The following is a 21,509-nucleotide window of genomic DNA, read 5'->3' as shown; positions in this document are numbered from 1 at the left end:
GTGCAGTTTTGTATCTCCATAATGCCTACATGTAGCTCCATAATGCCTACATGTAGGGCAATCATGTAGATCTCCAAAGGCCGCTGAAAGACGGAACTTGATCATTGTAACATATAATTAAATACATCCAAATAAGTGTAATTATTTTTGCACGTTGATTATAAGTCTGCCACGTACGACATTATTATGAATTAAAATGGTATCTACAGATACAAACTACATGTTGGAAACTTTGGTTCGATAAAAACATTTCAAAATAGAACTTTTTTTTTCTCAAGAAAATTTACGAAATCATGTTAATTCATATACATGTAATTATGATGCACATAAAACACACACCATACAACCAATGTTGTGTGATTCCTATTTATATTTAGAGATACGATTCTTATCTGTTGTCAAATGGTTCGTCGCATGCAGTATCAAACTATTATCCATGACATACGGGACAATTAATTTTATTTTAGGATTCAAGTACATAAACTAAATTGACATAATGCATGCCCTATTCTATTTAGTGTTTGTAGTTTCTATACCAATCCTAAAGAAAAAGAATATACATGGGTCGTATTTGCCACATTATAAAACGAATTGTATTTTAAAATGGGGTATCTACCACATACGACCAGTCGTGTTCACATAATGGACAGCAAGCAAATCGGAGAAAAGTCGTATGTGTCAGTTACGTCTATTTTCGTGCAAGTTGATATCTGTGATTCATTTACGACCATTAAAATCCTTCTGTATAAGTGATGCTATTGGGGCCACAGATACGATTTTTTGTGTGAAAATATGTATGTAACCAGGGCTGGCGATTCCGAATATGCAAAATGGACGTTTTAACTGCCTCTTACGACCTGGCTCTCCCCGCGACAATATGTATGGTGTGGTGTGGTACGGTACTGTACGGTACGGTACGGTACGGTACTGTATGGTACGGTACGGTACGGTACGGTACGGTACGGTACGGTATGGTATGGTATGGTATGGTATGGTATGGTATGGTATGGTATGGTATGCATGCATGCATGTATATATGTATGTATGCACATACACACACACAAGTTGAAAAGCATGACAGGGGATTAACCTTTGACTTCATGCTTTTTGCACGGCTCAGTACACTCAAAATACTTGTGACAAAGCACTAGGCGACCAAAACTATCATAGCTGGACGACGGTTAATGATCCATGACCTAAGCCCATTTTTGCCAAGCGGACAGTGAATTGTATCAGATTGAGCATGTGTTATCGCTGACACGCGACATACGATACAAAGTGCAGTGATAAACGTTACATAACAACAGGGACTGGTTCCTACAGTCAACATGATACGAAGGGTAAGCTCACTGTATATATGTACTATTCATGTGTTGTGTTCTGTTAACAGAGGCATTTCGTTATGTACTGAAATGCAGTGATCCTTTACACATAACCAGGTCGTCGAACCTGGAGGAAGGTGTGTGGCAAAAGGTTACGATCACCGACTAACGACGTTAATTTCATTTGATTCGTGCAGCTTTGAAAGGGTAGAAACGCTTGTATTATAAAATGGCACGGAATACCAACCTTAGCCCTCTAGCTTCCTCCTTTCATAATCAAATATTCTCCCTTGGGTCTGCTATAACATTAAATGTGACAAAGGACGTACTTGCATAGACAAACACACGACCACAAACACACACGCACCGAACTGCACTACTTTTTATTATATTAAAGGGACATTCCCGAGTTTGCTGTATTAGTAATATACGAATACAAATACCAATATGTTTATTTGGATTGTCGATTATTTTTACAGCGTGCCCCCTCACACACACACACACATGTATACACGCACGTACACGCACGAACACGCGCGAGCGCGCGCACACACACACACACACATACACACACATCTAGTCAATACAGGCTATTTGTAAGAAACAATAGCTTCCGCATTGTTTGTTTCTTTGTAAATATTTCTGATTGTTTGGCGTTCATTGAATAAACATAACTGGCATACTTTCCTGTTGGTTTTGTTTCTTATATAATATAGATTTTGCTCCACTAAATTTTATTGAGTTGATTCATGAATTGTATCAAAAGTTGTTTTTTACGCTCTGCGAAGTTCACGATATGCCATTACACGTGTACACACAGACAGGACAGTACATTTCATTTGATGTATCGAGGGTGATCGATCCTATAACATGTTACACCCCAGGCGAGCGCTCTTCCATCCCGTTTCATCCCGGCCCTGTAGGCGTACTGTGTATTATTGATAACATTAGCAGGTATGTACAGGTGTAGTGTAAACATTTCTTAATTCAACTTCCGCTAGGGATATAATGTCATGATAAACAATTTGTGCACATCTTAAATTTGTGATGATCGAGACTTTGCGGTTTGGATGTTCCATATATGACCTCGGTAATTAATGCATCACTACACTTAGACATATATATTATCCATGGAACACAATAAATGCTGTTATTTTACTTGACATACGTTTCTCCAAATATCCCTTGTGAAAGCTGAGCAGTATCAGGTTGATACAGATGTAATGCTGTTAGAGTAAAGTTTATAACAATGGATGAACCCGGATATAATTAAATCTACCTGTATTATTGATTAATGCTGTGGGAAAGAGATGTGCTACAGTTGCCAATCTAGTGTGACATTATTGATTAACTTACTCTACGTTGTTTGTTTGGAATCATGTCCGACTTTGTGATGGTGAGTATTGGCTATGCTGATTCGTTGCTATAAGCTGTCAACAACATCTTAGAACAAATTGGTAGATGACAACATCTCTTACATTGGTTAATCAACTTTATTTATTCAACGACCTTTATGTCACCATTATTGTACCGTATTTGAGTAGACCTGTAGTCGGAGGGAGTGGGTGGGTGAGGGGCGTCGCATCAGGCGTATGGGCAGGCATTTTTGCAGGACGGGAATCTAAACTGTGGCGAGCGAAGTTTATATAGGGGTCGAATCATGTCTCCGCCCCCTGAACATATTTTTTTTTAAAAGAAGAAAATGTGTTTGAGAACAAAATTTCTGAGATTCTGCCTTTAACGGAATCTAGTCCAGTGGAATGTCCTTTTTCGTAAAGTTTGCTGTCTGCAGGCACCACTACTGCTTTATCAAAACCCTGTGGCATGTGCTACCATGTCTGGTTTTCTCATTTTCCATACGATTGTGTCACAGCAATTATAGTCGTAGTTTATAATTAATTCATTGAATGTCGTTCAGCACAAATTATTTCCTTTGGATTAGCCGCAAGGGGATTTTTATTTCGGACATTCATATAATTATATTAGATTTATGCACAGTAAGCCTATAATGTTTATCAGTATGATGAGTTTGAAACCACTGGCAGCAACGATTGAATTTTATATTCCACAAAAGTAAAGGGCTGCGGTAGCAGGGTTTTTTAATTATCATTTTAACCAAATAAAGTAATACGTTATTTAAAAAAGAAATTGTTAGAATGTTTCAGAATGTGCAGAATTTTGTACGTTGACACTTTCAGTTCAAAACAATAACGTGTTGGTGTATCCAGTACAGCCTGTAAGCCAAGTTTAATAAATGCAACTCTGAGGTCAATGGGAGGATGGAATATAGCCTGCTGTTTTTGACAGCAATTGTATGCATATTTTATGAAATCCAATTTAGTGATCACAGAAAACATTCTGATAATATTATATCAATAAACATACGGTAAATACGTTAATAATAAGACTATTGTATTCAGGAAATAAAACAATTCAATGTTTGTTTCATCGTTTATCACTCTCTTTATCGCTTTCTCTGTCTGTCTGTCTGTCTCTGTCTGTCTGTCTGTCTCTCTGTCTCTCTGTCTGTCTGTCTGTCTGTCTGTCTGTCTCTCTCTCTCTCTCTCTCTCTCTCTCTCTCTCTCTCTCTCTCTCTCTCTCTCTCTCTCTCTCTCTCTCTCTCTCTCTCTCTCTCTCTCTCTCTCTCTCTCTCTCTCTCTCTCTCTCTGCCTGTCTATGTATGTCTGTCATTGTGTATATTTAATTGTATATTACCAGTATCGTCGACTGAATGATACAGATCGAGACAGTGCTGATGGCGAAGATACGTTACCTGTATGGAGAAAGTTGTGCTTTGCGCTAGGTGGTGCTCCATTTCAGATCACCAACAATGTGTTGGGATTTTTTCTTAACATTTTCTTGCTGGAAATATCACAGGTAGGTAAATCAGTATTTGTCTTGGTGATGGTTTTAACGATAATAATGTAAAACTCTATTCAAAATATCTAGAAAAAGATGATAATCCTTGTTATATTTCTGGGTTTTGTCTATAACATTTTTGGTAAGACATGTTTAAAGCTTTAAAACACAATTTGCACTATTGTATCAAATAATGCTGAGAGAGAGAGAGAGAGAGAGAGAGAGAGAGAGAGAGAGAGAGAGAGAGAGAGAGAGAGAGAGAGAGAGAGAGAGAGAGAGAGAGAGAGAAAGAGAGAGATACATACACCAAACTCTTCATGTAATCATGATATATGAAAGTAAAACATAACGATGCTTTTTTCTGTGTGTTTCAGATACAGCCTAGGTACGTCTCCCTCGTTATCTTCCTGAGCAAGGTGTTTGACGCATTCTCCGACCCCACCTGTGGATATCTCGTCAATAAGTCACCTCCGTCACGGTTTGGGACACTAAAGCCTTGGCAAGTAATAAAACCCAAAACATTCCATTTCGCATACATAGAGTAGCACAAAATAGTTTAATTTTCTATTTAAAACCAGCTATCTGTTATGACTTTTCCAAACTGACGATGCAAAGATGTATAATTAAAAATAATACACACACACACACACACACACACACACACACACACAGACAGACAGACAGACAGACATACATACAGACATACAGACATACATACATACATACATACATACATACATACATATATATATATATATAACATGTATATATATATATGTATTGTTTTAAACGTTATTATTTTCCAGTCCCTCACATACAAACACACATCCCATGTAGAGGGGTATAAATGTGTTGTTCAATGCAGTATCATACATGCAAGCAAAGTGAAAGCTAAATCAAAACCCCTTAATAAATAAATGCAGTAAGTACAGACATAAAAATGAAATAATATTAACCACTTTATTCACTCCATGTACAGGAGAGGTGTGTCTGTAGTCCACTTTCATGTGGTATCGACTTGCAAAATCCCAACTGTAATGGTTGTGTCCTCCTCGTCAATATGAGGAAACATTCCCCAGACGCCACAGATGATGTGTGCAAATAATGGACTTTCTCGGATGTTCCAAATCCTATATTCGAACAATTGAAAATCATAATATTGAAACCTCACTTGCATGTGACGTTTCTTTTGCAATACAGTACATAGTTTGTGGACAGTTACATAACAAATTATTAAAATATTATATCATATTACAATTTGGTATTAAAACGTAGTGACCCCTCTCCATGAGATAATTTCAGGAACATTTATTTAAATCTATTTTAATAAACTTTTTTTTTTCTGTTTCCAGGATATTGCTGTCTACTCCGTTTACGTGTACTGCTTACTTCTTCCTGTTTTTCGTGCCGGACTTGTCTGAGGAAGGCAAAGTGGCGTATTATCTTCTCGTGTTGTGTCTCTTCCAGGCGGGAATCTCCGTACGTAGGTTTAACGGATTGAAAAGGATGTATGTTTAACGACACACTATCGTATTGGGAAGAATGTATGTTTAACGACACGTTAACGTATTACAACAGATATATGTTTAACGACACGTTAACATATTGGAATTAAGATGTATCTTTAACGACACGTTAACATATTGGGCAGGATGTATGTTTAACGACACGTTAACATATTGGAATTAAGGATGTATGTTTAACGACACGTTAACGCATTACAAAAGATGCATGTTTAACGACACGTTAACGTATTGCAAAACGTGTATGTTTCACGACACGTTAACGCATTGGACAGGATGTATGTTTAACGATAACTTAACATATTGGAATTAAGGATGTATGTTTAACGACACATTACCGGACTGGAAAGGATGCAAGGTTAAAGACACGTTAACGTATTAGAAAATTAGTATGTTTAAGACGCGTTAACATATTGAAAAGTATGTATGTTTAACAAGTTAGTGTATTGGAAAGGATGTATGTTTAACGTCACGTTAACGTATTGGAAAGTATGTATGTTTAACGACACGTTAGAGTATTGGAAAGGATATATGTTTAACGTCACGTTAACGTATTGGAAAGGATGTATGTTTAACGTCACATTAGCACAGCATATTGTTCTTTAAATGGATCTAATATATTATGTTTTTCAACAGTTTGTCTCCTGGACAGTACTATGTCACTATACAAACTAAACCATTCGAATGACAACGACAATAAATCTTTATATCGACTTTTTTTTTTTTCGTTTTAGGGTTTTTATTGGATTCGATCATATTTTGAGATATAGATTTGGTATAATAAAGCTCTCAGGTGTAGTTCTAAAAAACCCAGTTTTATTAACTTTTATTTTAAAATAAAGAGTCTTTTTTAATTTTATTGATTATATAAACTATCATATTCCCAAATGTTGTTTTGATAAATCAAAGCTATATATTTCTTGCAGGCTTTACATGTCCCGTACACGTCTCTGACAATGTGCATTAGCTCGAAGCAAGTCGACAGAGATTCAGCCACAGCATACAGTCAGTATATCGCATTAAACCAGCATACATTTGCTATATTTACTAATCAAAATTCCCATAGTGTTGTACTATTCACTACACAGTCAGTATATCGCATTAAACCAGCATACATTTGCTATATTTACTAATCAAAATTCCCATAGTGTTGTACTATTCACTACACAGTCAGTATATCGCATTAAACCAGCATACATTTGCTATATTTACTAATCAAAATTCCCATAGTGTTGTACTATTCACTACACTGTAAGTATTTCACATTAAACCAGCATACATTTGCTATATTTACTAATCAAAATTCCCATAGTGTTGTACTATTCACTACACAGTAAGTATTTCACAAATCAGCATACATTTGCGATATTTACTAATCAAAATTCCCATAGTGTTGTACTATTCAGTACACAGTAAGTATTTCACAAATCAGCATACATTTGCTATATTTACTAATCAAAATTCCCATAGTGTTGTACTATTCACTACACAGTAAGTATTTCACAAATCAGCATACATTTGCTATATTTACTAATCAAAATCCCCATAGTGTTGTACTATCCAGTACGCAGTATGTATTTCACAAATCAGCATACATTTGCTATATTTACTAATCAAAATCCCCATAGTGTTGTACTGTTCAGTACACAGTATGTATTTCACAAATCAGCATACATTTGCTATTTTACTCATAATTATATGTTAACTGTTATACGATTCAGTATACAAGTGACATTTCACTTGTCAGCATACAGTAACTGTTGGTATTTTTCTAATCAACATATGACGGGTATTTCACAAATCAGCACACTGCTAGTATTTTACTAATTACTATACAGCTAGTATTTCTTTGATCAACAAACAGTTAGTATTTCACTAATCAGCATATATTTGATATTTTTTCTGATCAGCAGTTATTAATGTTTCTCAAGTCAGCATATTCATGTACATGTTCTTGGATTTTTTGTTCTGATCAGCTTACAATTAGTATTTCCCTAATCAAAATACAGTTAATACATCAGTATTTCACTAGTCAGCTTACAGTTAGTATTTCATTATAGTATTTCACTAATCAGCATACAGTCAATATTTCACTAATCAGCATAAGTCAGTATTTCACTAATATATATATATATATATATATAAATATATAAATATATATATATAGTTAGTATTTCACTAGTCAGCATACAGATATCATTTCACTAATCAGCGTAGTTAGTATTTCACTTACCAGCATACAGTTAGTATTTCATTTACCAGCAATCAGTTAGTATTTCACTAACTAGTATAGTTAGTACTTCACTAACATTTAATATTTAACTAATCGGCATACAGTCAGTATTTCATTAATTAGCATTCAGTTAGTATTTCAGTAATCGGCATACAGTTATTATTTTACTAATCAGCATAGTTAGTATTCCACTAGTCAGCATACAATTATTATCTTACTGGTCAGCATATTGTTGATATTCCTTTGATCTACACAGTAGTTGATATACATATAGGTGTATTAGATGAGGATATTGAGAAGATATAATGATTTTAAGAGCAGATTCTCTTGATACATTATATTCTTTGATGCTTTCTCTACTACGGTTAAGTATCTGCTGCTATATATGTATGTGAGTGGTTTCTCTAACGTTTATGCTACATTATGCTACACATAGTACATGCTTATGCGGATAATAGAACAGCTGTATATTTGGGGGGGGGGGGGGGAATTCGTTTTAACTGTGCACATAAAATTGTCAGTTATATACGCGTATGTAGTAATTACTGATTTATATTAAGAAGTAATTTATTATTGACAGGAATGGTATCTGAAGGAATTGGAGTTCTGCTTGCTATATTGATTCAAGGCAAACTGATCGAGCGAGTACGGACGGCAGGACATTGTTCTCACACGAACTCTACAGCCCCGCCGCATTCGTTAGCTGAGCAGGTGACTGGATTGGCGCATTAGTACCAGAAATACATAGCTCTAAGATATGTAATATTGTATGTTTGAAATTTAACAAGTATTCATATCTCCTAAGTTCAAGGGCTATGCCATGGATAAATCGACATGCACACACAATGTCAGCTCAATATCTTAAGGCACTGCGGAAAAAAAGAGTCTGGAACATTATATGTGGGGCAGACGAACAGACAGGCAGATAGACAGGCAGACAGACAGACAGACAAAACTAATAGTCCCTTCTGGTTGAACCGGTAGGGTATTAATAAGAAAAGCCCTACAGTGAAATTCTTTTGTGCTCAATACAAGTTTTATTTGTACTATGAGCCTATTAGATGATTTTAGAGAAAAGTGAAGTAACATTTCACAGTTAATTGCTTAATAAGTTAATAGAAGTCAAATAATAAAATATCTTGTAAATGATAAAATACTATTTACAGTGCCTTTTTTCCTGGATAGAGACCACGGAGTACGCTCGACTGCACCAAAAGTATTTAAATGTTTCAAAATGTTTTGTAGTTGGGGGCGCACCGCGATGTTAAATTTTGTCCACCACAATTTAGACCTCGACTTTGTATACCCGGATTCCTTTTTGACTTACTGAACTGCGTGATGTCGCACCCCAACTGAGTTATCTTGGGATAGATTCGGTGGTAATCGAAAAACAATCCTAAAAAACCCTGGTATCAAATTAACTGAAAGTCAGATATTACTGACCACTCTAGTTCTTTGCCATATCTAATCAGCGCCAATGTTATTGCGTTTCCAGATGTCCGTCTGTTCCACCAGTTCAAACACTACTGACATAAAACTGATAACAAGCTTTCAGAATAACTGAAATGTGTTTAACGACAACGAACAACGCTAACGTTCATAAACGAATTTTGTTTTGGTTTTCATTGGTCATATCAGTTTAACGAATCCGATGATAAAATTTCCACTTCTGTGGAATATCAGTTTCCCTTACGGGGCCTCTTTGTCGGTGGTTCGGACGCTTGCATAGTATCCATTCTTGCCCAATGGACAGGGTTATCCAGCTTTCGCACGGTACTAGAAAAATCTGTCTGACCATCAGGCTTTTTAATTGAATAAAATAGCTACAAAGAATGTCACATAATTCTGATTTGGGAATGGTTTCAATCGGTCTTGTGTCGCCATTATCTTCGGTGAAATGCTTCAACTGTTTAATGGTGTAGAATGGGGTTTTTTTCATGGTGTTTTTATTCTGATATTTTCGGCAATATACTGATCAATATTTGAATGGTCATAAGTGTTTGGGGGTTCATATACAAAATTACTTGGCTCATCAAGAAAGTAATCCTTAAAAAGTTCTTCCAGAACATCGTCCGGCAGATTCATGTCACTTTTATCGGGGCCTACGTGGTCTGGTAACTTTCGCAATCGGTAACCGGAGACTTGGCGCATCTCACCGTCAGATATTGTACATTGTGTAAGTACCCAAGGGTTTTACAGAAGATGTTACCCAGTAATTTTTCTTTCCCATCAATCTGTATGTAGTCATTGATCTGAATGTTGTTTATAGGCGCAGCCATTTTAATAATATAGAAGAAATGTAGTTCGCATGTTTACGTCCGATTGCTTTGGTTACTGGGTCATGACCTGTCAGAAACGATCTACAACATACGTTGTATACGATTCTGATACACAACAGTGATCTCCTACACGGGTGTGTAAGAATCTATTATTCTGGAAAGTCAGCTGTACCGAGATGACGTTGAGAGGGACTTTCCTTGATGACGTCACCGAGAAATACCCCCATCTTTTCTATCTCCATTTAATTAGAGTTCCCATTTTTGTTTACGACAAATATCGTAAATCATGACACACTAAGAAAACTTTACGATACCTTCGAAAGTTTGTCGTATCTTAAATCTACGAAATTCGTATGTTGCTCTTAACTAGCTACGGTATGTCGTAGCTAAGATGGCTTCGAAAATACGGGCCTAGACATGCAAGTTTGTTTGTAAGGTATATTTGAATGAACATAGTCCCGATATCACTAAGGTCATCCCATGCATACAAGAGTTTTGACCATCCGAAATCCAACTGTTTTGTTTATTTTTCAGAAATGGTCGTACACTTTAGGTTCTGTTATTGTCATAATCATATACGTCGTGTGTATTATTGCTGTGTTTTTTGGAGTCAAGGAAAAAATAGGTATGTGACAAAACCAGTTTTCTATGTAGGTAATAATTAATATAATGTATTGTCATGTGTATATGGAATAGTTGTGAAGAGTGATGTCCTGAGCACACTTGTGAATAGAGTGACAACCCGCGTTGACAGTCAAATGATATGGGTTGGTCTGCGTTTAGTGAGAGTGAGAGCGAACAACGCTAATGTCTGCGAATGAGTTGTTCCCAACGCTTCGTCGTTCTGTTTAGCGTGAAGGGGAAAACGATCAGCGGGCGTTTTCCTGCTCTCTCTGGTTAAACTCGGGCATAGACTTACCATTTAGCAGCGAGGAATCTGTATATTTAAGAGGACAGCATGTACTACCTTAATATAACCACGTGCACGTGCAGAACAGTGAATTTCACCCTACCTCGGCGCCTCAAGTTGAAGTTTGTTTTTGTTTAACGACACCACTCGAGCACATTGATTTATCAAGAATCGTTTTTTGGATGTCAAACATTTGGAAATTTTGACATGTAGTATTTGAGAGGAAACCCGCTACATTTTCCCATTAGTAGCAAGGGATATTTTATATCTTTCATCCCGCAGACAACATAGCACATACCATGGCCTTTGATATACCAGTCGTGTTGAATACATGGGCCCACCGACGGGGATCGATCGTGTTTCGATCGCACTGTGGCCACAAGAGAGCGATCGTACGCGAAACATGTAATCAATGTTTTATTCCAAATAAACGTGGAACATAAAATATCCCGTGGAATTTGTTTAGTTAAATGGTCTTGATATTTTATGTTCGTTTTGAACAAGCATTATTATGTATGTATTAAAAATATTTTAAAATACGTATAAATATTTATGGCATTTTATGGTATTTTGTTTTCAGTTCTAAAAAAGGATAGAGCATATTCCAGTTATTTCAAAGGAATCAAAACTGCATTAACATACGGCCCATTTGTTAAAGCATCGATGGTTTTTCTCTTCTGTAGTTTAGCCATGGCTGTAAGTATTTTCACTGAAAACACAACTAATATCATAAGTATAAATTCAAGTAGGATTAAACATACCTATTGGCGTGCGCTACAACAGCTTGCTCTGAATTTGCACGTAAAACCCTATGACCTGACCTGACCTAACATACCTATTCCACAGGTGTGATTTTATGTACTGTTGAAATCAATATAAGTAATTTCAGTCATGGCTATGTTGGACCTCATTGAATGCGTTTTGTGAAAAATAAGGTCCAACATGGTTACAATCCATCTAGTGTCATAGACGTAATTTTAAGTACTGATAAATGTTATAGAATTAGATAAGCGCTTTTTTTTGCGTACAACAAACTTATATATATAATTCCATAGTTATAACAAGTACGTTCAGAATATCTATTGAATTTTTAAAGTGTAAATTTGGATTTAGAATTTTAACATAATGTCTCTGCTTTTCACATTTAGAGCAATTTTTTGTTCTGCCATTTATATGTTTTGTGAGACGATGTATAACACCTTTAACCTAATGTTACACATACTTTCAGATAGTACAAGGAAATATTGCATTATACTGCACTCATACACTCAAGCTGGTACATTTCTCCAATTTCATTATGTTGGCACTGGTGAGTATTGAGAGTTAAATTAAAATCCTTCATCTTAGTTCTCGAGGCGCATACCTGGTGGGTTTTTTTGTATAAAAATACTTTTGGATTTACAAAAAAATACGTTGCCTTTGTGAAAATTGATAATATTTTAAGCAATAATTTTATGTATAATTTAACAATTAAAATGCTAATTGAAAATATTTTGCAGTGCTAATATATATATATATATATATATATAGTTGATATGTTGGATATCTGCCTCATAAATACATAGTGAAATCTTAAGTACTTAAAATTAAAAAAATGGTGGACCATATGATGTTAAACAGAATTACCCATGGCCTTTTGCCTTACTGCAGTGTTTGATTAGATCATGTAATTATAGTGGACTTTTTTTTATCGTTTTAGGTGACATCTGTGATAAGCATGCCAGTGTGGCAATGTCTGCTCATCAGATTTGGCAAGAAGAAAATATACGCAACTGGAATGATAGTAAGTATTGTAAAATATTGCAAAGTTGGGATCATATTTACAATCAATTTTATTTGCAGTATTCATAATGGTCGGTCTGTAGGTATTTCTTTAAAACAAAATATGAATACATTATGACAAAAATAGGACTATTTTCGGCAGTGGATTGTGATTCACTAAACATATTTTCCTATTTTACATTTGTTATAAAGAAATGTAGTTTTGGAAAACAAAAATGTGCATAGGCATATGCGATTTGGCATTTTAGGGGCTGGTAGCTACTACCACTACTACCAATACAACTACTACTACCACCACCACTACCAAAACTACAACAACTACTACTATCAAAATCACCACCACCACAACCACCACCACCACCACTACTACTACTCTTATTATTATTATTATTATTGTTGTGTATTATTATTGTTTGTTTTTTTTATATATATTTTCAGATATTTATTCCGGTAGCTCTAAGTCAGTTTCTGCTACCAGAAAACGCGTCCTACGCCTATTATATTGTGGTTTGCATAGCTGGTCTGTCTATATCCGTATCTCTTCTTTTACCTTGGTAAGTTGTCGGTGTGCGTATGTGTTTGTGCACGCACGCATGCGTGTGTATGTTTGAGTATTCGTATGTGTGTACGAGTGTATTGTTTCTCTTGCTTTATGTTAATGTGTATATTGGAATGTGTCTGTCTGTCACTCTGTGCATATATAGATCTGTGTGTGTGTGTGTGTGTGTGTGTGTGTGTGTGTGTGTGTGTGTGTGTGTGTGTGTGTGTGTATGTATGTGTATGTATGTGTAGATATGCGTGTGTCCGTGTATACACGCATTAAGTGTGCATGATGTTGTGTTATAACATTTGGTTTACTTATGTTTGGATGAAAACAAGACTTGACAACTATATGCTGTGCACATACCGAGTGCATCCAGTGGGGCAGGATATGATCCGCTTTCTTTAACACATCCCCTGCGCGTGCTGTAACCTCACCGTGGTGCAGGGGTGTAACATTCTCTTTGAGAATGGCCAATACAGCACAAATTGAAGTTTAGAGTAAAATTCGGTGTCCGTAAAATTCTGTGATATTTGTATTTGTATTTTTGCACAGTTCTTTATACTGTTTTTGTTTAAACCTTGAATATTTATATTGATGTTGATCATCACTTTATTTATTTGCATTACCATAGTTTGACACCCAATAGCCGATGTATTTTTCGTGCTGGGGTGTCGTTAAACATTCATTCATTCATTCTTTAACGCATGGTATCATCACTTTTTCGCCCTGGTGATTCACAAGCAGATGCTGTCACAACTGTCTACTTGTTTATCCAATGAACTTTGTATTGTGCAGCTTTAGATTTGGCAAACCAGTCTTGAAAGTGGCAATCCTCTAACAAAGTTGGCAGTATGTATCATACTGGAGAATGGCAGTCTTCTGACAAAGTTGTCAGTACTGTGTGATAGTGGAGAATGGTAGTCTCCTGACAAAGTTGTCAGTACTGTATGATACTGGAGAATGGCAGTCTCCTGACAAAGTTTGCAGTACTGTATCATACTAGAGAGTGGCAGTCTCCTGACAAAGTTTGCAGTATGTATCATACTAGAGAGTGGCAGTCTTCTGACAAAGTTGGTAGTATGTATGTACTGGAGAGTGGCAGTCTTCTGATAAGTTGGCAATATGTATGGTGCTAGGGAGTGGCAGTATTCTGACAGGTTGGCAGTATGTATTATACTGGATAGTGGCAGTCTCCTGACAAAGTTGGCAGTATGTATCATACTAGGGAGTGGCAGTCTTCTGACAAAGTTGGTAGTATGTATGTACTGGAAAGTGGTAGTCTTCTGACAAGTTGGCAGTATGTATGGTGCTAGGGAGTGGCAGTCTTCTGACAAAGTTCGCAGCATGTATAATACTGGAGAGTGGCAGTCTTCTGACAAAGTTGGTAGTATGTATGGTACTGGAGAGTGGCAGTCTTCTGACAAAGTTGGTAGTATGTATGGTACTGGAGAGTGGCAGTCTTCTGACAAAGTTGGCAGCATGTATGATACTGGAGAGTGGCAGTCTTCTGACAAAGTTGGTAGTATGTATGGTACTGGAGAGTGGCAGTCTTCTGACAAAGTTGGCAGTATGTATGGTACTGGAGAGTGGCAGTCTTCTGACAAAGTTGGCAGCATGTATTATACTGGATAGTGGCAGTCTTCTGACAAAGTTGGTAGTATGTATGATACTGGAGAGTGGCAGTCTTCTGACAAGTTGGCAGTATGTATGGTGCTAGGGAGTGGCAGTCTTCTGACAAAGTTGGTAGTATGTATGGTACTGGAGAGTGGCAGTCTTCTGACAAAGTTGGCAGCATGTATGATACTGGAGAGTGGCAGTCTTCTGACAAAGTTGGTAGTATGTATGGTGCTAGGGAGTGGCAGTCTTCTGACAAAGTTGGCAGCATGTATAATACTGGAGAGTGGCAGTCTTCTGACAAAGTTGGTAGTATGTATGGTACTGGAGAGTGGCAGTCTTCTGACAAAGTTGGTAGTATGTATGGTACTGGAGAGTGGCAGTCTTCTGACAAAGTTGGCAGCATGTATGATACTGGAGAGTGGCAGTCTTCTGACAAAGTTGGCAGTATGTATGGTGCTAGGGAGTGGCAGTCTTCTGACAAAGTTGGTAGTATGTATGGTACTGGAGAGTGGCAGTCTTCTGACAAGTTGGCAGTATGTATGGTGCTAGGGAGTGGCAGTCTTTTGACAAAGTTGGTAGTATGTATGGTACTGGAGAGTGGCAGTCTTCTGACAACGTTGGCAGTATATAACATACCGGAGAGTGACAGTCTTCTGACAAAGTTGGCAGTATATAACCTACGGGAGAGTGGCAGTCTTCTGACAAAGTTGGCAGTATATAACCTACGGGAGAGTGGCAGTCTTCTGACAAAGTTGGCAGTATATAACATACCAGAGAGTGGAAGTCTTCTGACAACGTTGGCAGTATATAACCTACGGGAGAGTGGCAGTCTTCTGACAAAGTTGGCAGTATATAACATACCGGAGAGTGGAAGTCTTTTGACAACGTTGGCAGTATATAACATACGGGAGAGTGGCAGTCTTCTGACAAAGTTGGCAGTATATAGCATACCGGAGAGTGGAAGTCCTCCTGTAGACAAAACAAGTAAAAGTGATTTATGAGAATCATCACAACCTTGCTTTAACTCTGCGTTATTCAGACATACATTTTGTGAATGCGATAGTTGTTTTGTCATTCAGAATTATGCTTTTTTGTCACTTGTTTTTATAATTATAATATATTACTACGGCAATAAAAAAGCCACATATTTGATAATTTTAGGTCAGCTTTGCCTGATGTTCTAATTATTTATTATTATGGCAATAACTAAGCTGCTGCTTATTTTATAATTTTAGGTCAATTTTGCCTGATGTTTTAGACCTGTATCTAGTGGAGCGCCAAGAAAGAAAGGATGCTATTTTTTATTCGTTCTATGTGTTCTTTAACAAACTTGCTACAGGTCTTGGCCTAGGTATATCGCAAGTGGTGTTAGAGTAAGTATTATAAATAAAATTACATGTATAAGAGTCTGTGTTTTATTATTAGTAGAATGGTTACGTGGGGTATGACAGGACATACAATTGGCTCATATCGATTGACCTACTGGTAAATGAAACTTTGTTGTACATGTTATACTTCTGTAGAGAGGTGCATTTAAACAATATCTTGCTGAGCTTTGTTAAAAAGCAGTGGCTATATTGAGGTAGTTGGGTTGAGTTTAGTCAGACGTATGTAAACGTTAGCTAGACGGGGGTTTTAAGTTTCATGTTAAACAGAATGACCACTATGAGAACCAGTCAAGTCCTTCCAAAAAGTTCGCGTTACTTGATTCGCTGAAAGCAGGTCTGTTTTCCATCTCTGGCACACTAGACCTATGTTTTATAATTACCATACGGCATTCCTGACTCTTTATAAGCTAACATTTATTAAACAGTGTACAGAGATGTTGTTCAACAAATATTACTTACTGTTTTCGTTAACAAATTTGCCACTTTTCCAAAATTAATTTCAGTAGTAATAATATTACTATAGTCCGTCCTGCGGGGAACGCCTTTTTTCATGCTATGGAATTTACTACAAGTTATTTATTTTTCAGCCAACTGTTTTCAAATTGGACACACAAATAGGTTTTTTTGTTTTTTGTTATTTCGAAAACACTTTTACTTTTCATCTTAAATGAAATTATAAAAAAAAAAAAAAGTTGGAGTATGGGACAGTCAAAGGATGGAATGGTAGCCATAATGAAATCCAAAATGGTTGCCGTAACCACGATGAAGAACTGTGATTATTCGTTGCTATTTTGTTTATAGATTTGCTGTAAAATATTTGCTAGTTTTTGCTCTGTTGACATTTTGAGTTTTCGCTTTATTGACAAAGAGTTTTTCTGGTTTGTTGCTTTCAGGCTGGGAGGTTATGTCACAGGTGCGTGCGCACAACCGGAATCTGTGTCATTTACTCTGAGGCTGTTGATGACGTGTCCTGCAGTCTTTATGCTGGGTGGGCTCCTCATCCTGTGGACCTACCCCATAGACGAACGGAAAAGAAGAGAAATCCAACTAGAGGTACAAAATCGAGAGTAAGTTTATTATCTCCAAAATCACGACTATAAGTAATGAGTATTATGTTAACATGGTCGTACTTAAAGAGGGAATGTGGGGGCGGGACGTAGCCTGAAGGTAAAGTGCTCGGATGATGCGCGGCCAGTTTAGGATTGATCCGCTAGGTGAGCCCATTGGGCTATTTCTCGTTCCAATCAGTGCACCACGACTGGTATATCAAATGCCGTAGTATGTGGCACAAATCACGGTCAATGGAAAACCGTAGCGGTTTCTTTTTGGTATGTCCGAATTACCAAATGTTTGACATTCAAAAGCCGATGGAAAGAAAGAAAGAAATGTTTTAACGACGCACTCAACACATTGTATTTACGGTTATATGGCGTCAGACACACAGATATTGAGAGGGGAAACCCGCCCTCGCCACTTCATGGGCTACTCTTTTCGATTAGCAGCAAGAGATCTTTTATATGGGGCGAGACGTAGCCCAGTGGTCGATGCGCGGTCGGTGTGGGATCGATCCCCGTCGGTGGGCCCACTGGTATATCAAAAGCCGTGGTATGTGCTACCCTGTCTGTGGAATGGTGCATATAAAAGACTCCTTGCTGCTTATCGAAAAGAGTAGCCCATGAAGTGGCGACAGCGGGTTTCCTCTCTCCATATCTGCATAGTCCTTAACCATATGTCTATCGCCATATAACCGTAAACATGTGTTGAGTGCGTCGTTAAATAAAACATTTCCTTCCTTCCTTCCTTCTTTTATATGCACCATCCCACAGACAGGATAGTACATACCACAGCCTTTGATATACCAGTCACTGTACTAGAACTAGTACTAGTGCAGTGGCTAGAACGAGAAATAGCCCAAAGGGCCCACAGACGGGGATCGATCCCATATCGAACGAACGCTTCACCACTGGGCTACGTCCCGCCCCTCCAAAAACCGATGGTTAATAAATGAATGTGCTCTAGCGGTATCGTTGAACAAAACATAAACAAACTATTAAGTTTAAAGAGTGAGTGAGCAGTTGGAACACTTACGAACAATACGAAAACTGGTCCTTTTTTTTGTGGGATGTCGTTAAACATTAAATCGTTCATTCCTACAAAATGAATATTCAATTATTAGATCGATTTACAAAATAATATCAAATGCAAAGTTTTGTCTATTCATTTCTATACATTTCAGTCCACCATTGACCTCTGATGATGTACTATTGACCACTGAAGACACGTACGATGACGCTCAAGAAACGAAATTCGACGACAAGTGACACTACACTTTAAAAATAAAAGGTTACTAAAAAACAACAAAAACCCTAACAACAACAACTCAGCTACATAATATAACATCGTAACACTAATTCGAAATATCAAATCTACTATGGACGATCAGAAGTTAATATTTGGTAACTGGGGAGGCATAAAGTTTGCCCAAAATTCTATATTTGCTCGGATGTGGTGTCTTCCGGCAGAAGGAAGTGGAACAACCGCCCTCCCTTCCATTCCAGCACAGTACTCCTATGCATTCGATATATCGAAATACTATTTTGTTTTATCGATTAAAGCAAATACCTATGTCACGTCACAGGCTCCATTCACAGTTACAACGTTTACGTTTGTTCAGCAAGACAGAACAGGGAACGCTCGTTGGACTGCTTTTTGTGCTTCACGACTGCTTTTTGTGCTTCACGTTAAACCGAATAACCACATAAGGAACCAAAATGTTCGCTAACGTTAGCTATGCTCTCTATCGCTGAACGCAATGATGGTTTTGATCTGCTAGTATATGTATCTCTAACGATACAGCTAGAGTGCATAGTCATTACATAATAGAATATATTTCTTTAAAGAGCAAGGTGCTGTCCTGGTCCGACTAACAGAACCTTTTTAACAACTAAATGTATATTAAATACATTATTTTCTTTAGAATATCAGTGTCTCGATGTATTTTCAGCTCAATGTTCACTCAAACGTTATTTTATGTCATATATATATATTCGTTATATATTGTGTGTCTCTCTCTCTCTCTCTCTCTCTCTCTCTCTCTCTCTCTCTCTCTCTCTCTCTCTCTCTCTCTCTCTCTCTCTCTCTCTCTCTCTCTCTCTCTCTGTGTGTGTGTGTGTGTTTTATACGTACGAAATTATTGGGCGGTAAAACCCAATTTGAAATAGTACAGATATTACGATATTGATATTCTAAACAAAAACGTGTATTTATTGTGTAATTTTAGTCCATAAAAACGTTAGATTAGTTGGAACCATGTTATAATAGTATCAAAGTCAGTGCAGTGTCTTTAATAACAACTGTTAAGACAAAAAGATACGTTGTGATGTATACGTTGTGGTTGACAAATTTGTTACTGTCATAATTATATGAAATACAATTGTAAAATGTTAAATAAAATGAAAAATACATTGTACAGAAGTAATCATTGATAAATCAATGACATTAATATGTACGATTGTATTCACTGTGTTATTGTGCAGATTTATTTTTGTATTACGTTTTGTGTTAATTTGTGAAATTAAGAAAACATGTTTATATATATATATATATATATATATATATATATATATATATATATATATATATATATATATATATAATATTGGCATTATGGTTGTCATCATTACATAGTTGCAAAAACCCCAACTACATTTATAATGAAATAAATGTTTCAACCTTATGATAAAGTATTAATTTTGGGTTGTTTATTTTTATTGTAAAATAGTTGTATGTATTTCCCCTGTCTTTCGTTTAGATATATCAATCTATCTACCTGTCTGTCTGTCTGTTTCTCTATATATTAATAGAATCTATCACCGTTGTGAGGTACAGATAAGGCTATTCCAACCCGAAGGACAAAGTATTTTTTTGTGAGGGCCGAGGTTTACCGAGAGTTGGTATTGCCTTATCTATACCCCACAAATATGTATGACGTCACTCGTATGTAGAAATCGTCTAGCCCTCGGGTCGGACAGATTTATCTAGCCCTAGGGTCAGACAGATTTTTTTTAGCACCGTGCCAAAGCTTGATAAACCTGTCCAGTGGGCAAAAACTATCTATTTGTTTGTGTATCTATCTATCTATCTATCTATCTATCTATCTATCTATCTATCTATCTATCTATACTAAAAGGCAAAAGTTATTGTGAAGTGGATTGTTTGGAGTAATAATTTTGTGATTTAGTGATAAATGGAATGGATTTATGGATGTAAACCAGAGAAAATGTGCATGGAACAGCTCGAAGAAATGCAACCAAGCAGTTGTTGCAGCGATTGCATGCTTTGTGCAAAAAAAAACCATGGAATATTCGGAAGAAATCCTGTCCAGTGTTCATCATAAAAGGCCAGACATTCAGTCGCTAATCATTGCCACTTTGTGCAGCCTTCAGAAGTCCAGATGTCAGAAAAACATCATTAGTGAACTGTTTGATGCAATGTCGTCATGCCACGCCTCAGTGAAAATGACAGATGGCTAGTCATAGGGATGCTTGAATCTGGGATCTCGCAGCGTGACGTCGCACGTCAATTCAACGTCAACAGAAACACCATATGGCACTTATGGCAACCATATCAACAAAACAACCAGGTCAAGGACCGTCCCCGTAGCGGCCGACCACCCGTGACAACCCCTCGCCAAGACACATTGATCCGAACCACGCATCTGCGAAACAGGATCCTGCCAGCAACCCTCACAGCCAGTACCATCCCTAGCAACAGCGGTGTATCAGCGAGGACAGTCCGACGACGTCTGCGCCAACCGTGCAAGATGCCCAGCCAGAAGGCCAATCCTGACGCCAGAACATCGACGTCGACGTCTCCAGTGGTGCAGACAACACCTGCGATCGACAGCACATGTCTGGAGACGTGTCCTCTTCACTGATGAATCCCGTTTCCTTCTCCACAGATCTGACGACAGGACACGTCTCTACAGACGCCAAGGTGAACGTTACGTCACGCCATGTGTTCTTGAAAGGAATCGTTTTGGAGGTGGTGGCG

General features: G+C 37.2%; 2 protein-coding genes across 2 annotated transcripts; both read left to right on the top strand.

The window, feature by feature from the left end:
• Window positions 1-2,645: 2,645 nt before the first annotated feature.
• LOC121374380 (sodium-dependent lysophosphatidylcholine symporter 1-B-like) lies at window positions 2,646-6,467 on the top strand. Its single transcript, XM_041501482.1, has 5 exons — window positions 2,646-2,718; window positions 4,041-4,199; window positions 4,556-4,680; window positions 5,534-5,664; window positions 6,439-6,467. The coding sequence occupies exons 1-5, from the start codon at window positions 2,701-2,703 to the stop codon at window positions 6,465-6,467; spliced, it is 462 nt and encodes a 153-aa protein (XP_041357416.1). The 5' UTR covers window positions 2,646-2,700.
• Window positions 5,539-20,038, top strand: LOC121373866 (sodium-dependent lysophosphatidylcholine symporter 1-like). The gene is made up of 11 exons (XM_041500645.1): window positions 5,539-5,660; window positions 6,631-6,709; window positions 8,518-8,648; window positions 10,751-10,841; window positions 11,707-11,822; window positions 12,355-12,435; window positions 12,826-12,909; window positions 13,347-13,462; window positions 16,305-16,442; window positions 17,351-17,524; window positions 18,694-20,038. The coding sequence occupies exons 2-11, from the start codon at window positions 6,661-6,663 to the stop codon at window positions 18,776-18,778; spliced, it is 1,065 nt and encodes a 354-aa protein (XP_041356579.1). The 5' UTR covers window positions 5,539-5,660; window positions 6,631-6,660; the 3' UTR covers window positions 18,779-20,038.
• The last annotated feature ends 1,471 nt before the right edge of the window (window positions 20,039-21,509 follow it).

This window comes from Gigantopelta aegis, chromosome 6, assembly GCF_016097555.1.
Source record: "Gigantopelta aegis isolate Gae_Host chromosome 6, Gae_host_genome, whole genome shotgun sequence".
Taxonomy (NCBI): domain Eukaryota; kingdom Metazoa; phylum Mollusca; class Gastropoda; order Neomphalida; family Peltospiridae; genus Gigantopelta; species Gigantopelta aegis.
The sequence above is the reverse complement of the archived record's forward strand: the minus strand, read 5'-3'. Positions and strand labels throughout refer to the sequence as shown.

Coding starts and splice junctions, on each gene's coding strand:
- LOC121374380 (XM_041501482.1), top strand. Junction 4,200..4,555: donor TCTTGCTGGAAATATCACAG/GTAGGTAAATCA, acceptor TGTGTGTTTCAG/ATACAGCCTAGGTACGTCTC. Junction 5,665..6,438: donor CCAGGCGGGAATCTCCGTAC/GTAGGTTTAACG, acceptor TTTTCGTTTTAG/GGTTTTTATTGGATTCGATC.
- LOC121373866 (XM_041500645.1), top strand. CDS start 6,661: ATGTGCATTAGCTCGAAGCAAGTCGACAGAGATTCAGCCACAGCATAC. Junction 6,710..8,517: donor AGATTCAGCCACAGCATACA/GTCAGTATATCG, acceptor TATTATTGACAG/GAATGGTATCTGAAGGAATT. Junction 10,842..11,706: donor TGGAGTCAAGGAAAAAATAG/GTATGTGACAAA, acceptor TTTTGTTTTCAG/TTCTAAAAAAGGATAGAGCA.